Source organism: Vigna umbellata, chromosome 4, assembly GCF_029865625.1.
Source record: "Vigna umbellata cultivar VRB3 chromosome 4, Vumbellata_1.0, whole genome shotgun sequence".
Taxonomy (NCBI): Eukaryota; Viridiplantae; Streptophyta; class Magnoliopsida; order Fabales; family Fabaceae; genus Vigna; species Vigna umbellata.
The window spans coordinates 40,690,891-40,696,010 of NC_142168.1; the positions used below are offsets into that span (position 1 = coordinate 40,690,891).

Genomic DNA, 5,120 nt, shown 5'->3' on the forward strand with positions numbered 1-5,120 from the left:
AAAGTTTCATTTCAGTCCTACAATTGTTTTTCTTTTAATTAAATATTTTTTTCCTTCTATTATTCCCTTGTCAAGTTCATGGAACATGCAACAAACTTCAGAAAAACCAAACCAATGAGAACAAGCAGCATTTCCTTAACTTCTAGTTTATTTTATAAACCACGATGTTGTGTCATGTCCAGACCAAGTCATACTTGTCTTGTATGGCTACATTTTGTACTACCTTTGAGATTATTGTATAATTTTTTCAAAAGTTATTCAGTTTTGTTTATATTTAAATGTGAGTATATTAAAATGAGAAAGTTAAATTATTCATATGAAAAAAAAACTTATAAATCATATCAATTAAGATTTTGAATTAAAAATGATATTATAATTCTTTATATGAATTAATTCATAATTTATTGATACCAAATCATTTCTCTGATTCTTTTTCAAAAAAACTGGATTCTATTCATTTTAGTTGATCTTTCAACTAAAATATTATTTACATAGGACTTTTTTAATATAGATGGAAAGAGCCCACGTTTTAGTTGTTGAGATTTTATAATATGAACATATATATTATAAATTTATTTATTGTTGATTGGTTTTAAAACTTAATTTGGTATGAGATTAGAGTTTGTGATCCGGGTTCATAAATTGTCTATTTTAATAGGTCAACTTCTTTTGATAAACATTCTATGAAAGAGTTGTTGGAAAGTCTATAATATCTCTCAATCATTGGGGTGCTACCTATATTTATGTTAAACACTATTTTCTAATGTTAAAATGGTTTTGAGAAAATTCTAATAGGGTAACTAAATTTTTTATACTTAATCTTTGAGGTTGTTTGATTGTGTTCCTAGAAATTTTCTTGAAGCTTAAATAAGAAACAAGAATGTTCCTCAGCTCGAATTAAAGCGTTAAGGACCATTTGGTTTGAAACCTGGAGCATTAGAAAATAAGTCGACTTTTAGAAGTTGAGAAACTCTGCATACGTATAGAAATGAATTAGAAGTTTTTCTTTAATCGGGATTTAGTGCAATTGAACCTATTTTCGTGTGTCTGATGCCTTTGTAAATTTAGTTAATTATTGTTATTCTTGTTTCTTCTTGCTTAATTATTGATAGAGAATGTCCACTAAGGTAATTTATTTCGCTTAAGCAAATTTTAAGCTAAAGAAACATTGTTTTGAATAAAAGATAAAAGTTCCATTGAAGCTTTTAGAAACTTGGAAAGAAGAAATTTGAACCAAATGATGCTTGTTTGTCTCTTTTTCACTGAGTCACTCATAGCAGACTTACCAGACACAAATAAGCAGGCATCACAACAAGCCAATATTAACAATAGCAATGCTTTTCAGCACTGTTCAAATAAAAGCCAGAAAAGTATAATTCTCAAGTCAAATTTCACAAATGAGAATCCGAAACTAGAGGAAACAACTACTTAACAAGAAGCATCTGATATCAGAATTGAAGTGTGGAGTTATCTAACTAGACAAGTAACGAGTCATCCATGTCTCAAAGCGAGACCATGCAAGCTGAACTGCAGCTTCATCTTCATCAGGCATTCCCATGCTCTTCCTCCTCTGGATTCCATCACTAGACCTGTTCATGAATGCATGTGCATTGCCAGGATAGATATGCACCTCATGTGGAACTCCAGATGCCTTCAGCTTTTCTTCCAAGGCCTTCGCAGCCTGAGACATCAACATCAATACACTTTAGTTCATTAAATTTGAACCTTTTCATTGTGCTCTCTCTCCTTCCTTTTCTGTTTCCCTAAATCTTGCACTTGTCTCTCTTAAAAGACACCCACTTGGGGAAATTGAAAAATATATCATATAAACTTCAAAATGTTCTCAATTTTACTCAGGGTATCTGGGTATGCTCGTTGGTATAAGTGGTTGATAATGGGGAGATAAAAAATAGAGTGGGGAGTTAACAAAAAAAAAGAGTTACGAAGATAAAATTTCTGTGTTTTGCCCAATGATTCTGTCACGAAGGTGAAAAACTCATGCACGATAATTACTGCGTATATCTTAGTAATGAAATTAAGATAGAATTGCAAGGAAATTATCATACTGTGATATCTGAAAAGCCAACAAAACTATCCAGCTCTCCAAAGTGAGCCTGAACAGGAGCCTTGGCTTGGGCAGGGTCTGCAAGCTGAGAAGAAGGAACTCCATAGAATGCTACAGCAGCGTCAACCTCTGAAACCAAGACAGAACCAGCAATAGAGAGAGCACCTCCCATACAAAATCCAGTTACACCAACCTGTTGCAATAAATGATGATCAAATAATTTTAATTATTAAAGCAAAATGTTTACTCCTAATATATATACAGTTCAACAAAAAAAAAAAAAACTTCATTGAACAACATATAAACCAATGTTATTAGGCCTTCAATCGAAGTACACAATCAACCATATCAAACATTATAAAGACACTGGCTTGCCATCCATAATAATTATCTAAGCCCAACAAACGCTTCTAACAAAAACCCTATTGAGAGAGACCTATATTTATAGTAAAACACAAAAGCTCAGGGGATTATGTAAAGCAATTCTAACCTAATTGGGTCAATCTATAAATATGATCATACAAAATATTCCTCTAAATCGCAAATGAAAGAAAAAGGGATCCAATGGGGATTATGTAAAGCAATTCTAACCTAATTGGGTCAATCTATAAATATGATCATACAAAATATTCCTCTAAATCGCAAATGAAAGAAAAAGGGATCCAATGGGGATTATGCATTGCTGCTTCTGGATTAAGAATTTCACATTCACTATTTTCACCAGTCACTGGATCAAAACTCAAAAGTATAAATCTAGTTTTACAATAGAACTCCAAACTAAAACTCAAAACCAGAAAACTTGGAGATATCATAAGTAAATTACAAGCTGCGACCAAAGCAACTTCCTTTTCATTCATTGAACCTGTTTACATATAAGACTTAAAGTATCCCATTTCAAACCTCACACTGAGGTTATTATGAGTAGATAAAAAGTAGAAGAACCTTGTGATGAAAGCACAATGAACTCTAAAAACACAGGTTAAAAAATAAAATATTTATCTTAACAAAGTACTCTAAATACAAACAATATCAAACCTTCTTCGAACCATTCGCTTTAAGCCAGTTAACAGAAGCAGCAATATCCTTGACAGCAGCTTGCCAATCAAGACCATCCATCAAATGTTGAGCCTCAGCTACATCCAGACCAACCTTTCCTCTGTACAGACTGGTTAAAAGAAAGTAAAACTCATTGGTCATCCAAATGTATATACCATGGGAAACAGTGCCGCCTATAAAAGGAGTTAGAAAAAACTAGGGGCCGTTTGTTTTGAGAAAATGCTCTGTTTTAATTTCTATTTTAAGCCTGTATAGGAAATAGGGAAAAAAAGAAAAAAAAAAAGTTGTTTTCATTGTGTTCTATACGAACTTGAAAGCAAGGTGACATTTTTTTTAATTAAAAGTGAAAACAAAAGATCTCTCAAATCAAACAAGCCTTATAAGTCCATTATCTTATCTTACTCTGGGATAAGAGCTTTAAACCCAGTACCAAGCTGAGAAATCTTCACAGCATGGTTCTTAATTTCGTAATCCACACCCCACCACTCCTGAATCACAACAATTCCAGGAGCATCTTCTCTTCCAACCACATATGCGTCAAATGTCTGAACATTGGAAACAAAATTTGCATAACAAATAAAAACTGTGAGTTCCAGCTTAGACAGCTAACACGGAATAGTTATAGTATGTCGGAGAAAAGGTAAAGGGAATAGAAAAAAATTAGGTCCAACACCATGACTGGGAACAGTATCTTGTTTAAACAATTCGAATCTAAAATTTAAAACTCAACTTCATGCTACATCAAACTTTTTGGGCATGGTAGGTCACTACTAGCATAGCATGAAATAATCAGATCTAACTACAATTTACTTGTCAAGCGCAGATTATTGGGCATGTATAGCATTGTCCACTAGGTTAAGTGCAGTGAAGGTAGCATTTCGTTACAAAAGATGATATTGAAGAAGACCCAAGATAATATCTATGATGTAAATTTATCATCACAACACATGGATAAGAAAAGCTTGTCACTTTTATTTTTGGGTATGCAGTAAACAAAAAATATTCACTAAAGATGTTCATGGAATCCAATCAACAGGGAAATAAACAAGTTAACGATGAATTTAGCTTTAGAAATTCCAAACAAAAGGAAGATTATGTTTCATAAACGAATGGAAACCATAAAATGAGTGAATTTAGCAGTGCATGTAGTTCATAAAGAAAGAAAAACAAATGTAATGGGAATGAAAGAGATTAGACTCACAGTGTCATCTCTTTGAATCTGAATTTTCTTGAAAGGGGATGAAGCAGTGGTAGCCATGGAATGATGGAACAGAAATGGAGCTCAATGAAAAGCAGATCGGAGAATTTTGCAGCATCACTGATCAAAGTGGCCTTATAACTGAGAGTACCCAACGACCTACAAACGATGTCGTTTCTTTTGATTTAATGTTCTAAGTTAAATTAAATTAAAATTTGATTAATAATAGGATTAACCAAATTTTGTATCCTTATAGAAGTTTCTATATTCAATATCTAACAGTGTCACAAACATAATAATGATTTCAACAGGGATGAAGAAGGGATAACTTCCTGAATATACAATTTATTTCTACTGTATCTAAAAATTTAATTTAGTCATTTATTTTAATCAATTCCATTTCAATAAAAATTCAAAATAATATATTAATATTAATATTATAATAGTGAAAATATGTACGTGAGTTTATTGTTTAATGATAACTAAAAATAATAAAATTACTATTATTGTTATTATAAAATTAAATATAAATATTTTTATAATTTTATCATAAATACTTTTTATTTATTTTTGTAAGTAGTTTTATATTTAGAAAATGGATAAATTTAAAAAAATTGTCAAAATTAAATAAATTCAAAAAATCACAACTAAAATTGATAAAATATTTTTTAACTTAAAAAATTATTAAGAAAATAAAATTAAAAATAAATGTGGAAAAAAAATTTACTTTTATATATAGATATAAATATAATTAAAGTGTAAAATAAATATAAATTTAAGATATATTTTTTTATATGTTTT

At 30.7% G+C, this 5,120-nt stretch overlaps 1 protein-coding gene across 1 annotated transcript; it reads right to left on the minus strand.

The window, feature by feature from the left end:
* Positions 1–1,296: 1,296 nt before the first annotated feature.
* On the minus strand, positions 1,297–4,479 carry LOC124846604 (uncharacterized). The gene is made up of 5 exons (XM_047323887.2): positions 4,323–4,479; positions 3,524–3,666; positions 3,101–3,230; positions 2,067–2,258; positions 1,297–1,681 (listed from the first exon to the last, which is right to left on the minus strand). Exons 1-5 carry the CDS (start codon positions 4,377–4,379, stop codon positions 1,472–1,474), a joined length of 732 nt encoding a protein of 243 aa, XP_047179843.1. The 5' UTR covers positions 4,380–4,479; the 3' UTR covers positions 1,297–1,471.
* Between the last annotated feature and the right edge of the window lie 641 nt (positions 4,480–5,120).

Coding starts and splice junctions, on each gene's coding strand:
- LOC124846604 (XM_047323887.2), bottom strand. CDS start 4,379: ATGGCTACCACTGCTTCATCCCCTTTCAAGAAAATTCAGATTCAAAGA. Junction 3,231..3,523: donor TTTAAAGCTCTTATCCCAGA/GTAAGATAAGAT, acceptor TCTTTTAACCAG/TCTGTACAGAGGAAAGGTTG. Junction 1,682..2,066: donor TTGGCTTTTCAGATATCACA/GTATGATAATTT, acceptor TTGATGTCTCAG/GCTGCGAAGGCCTTGGAAGA.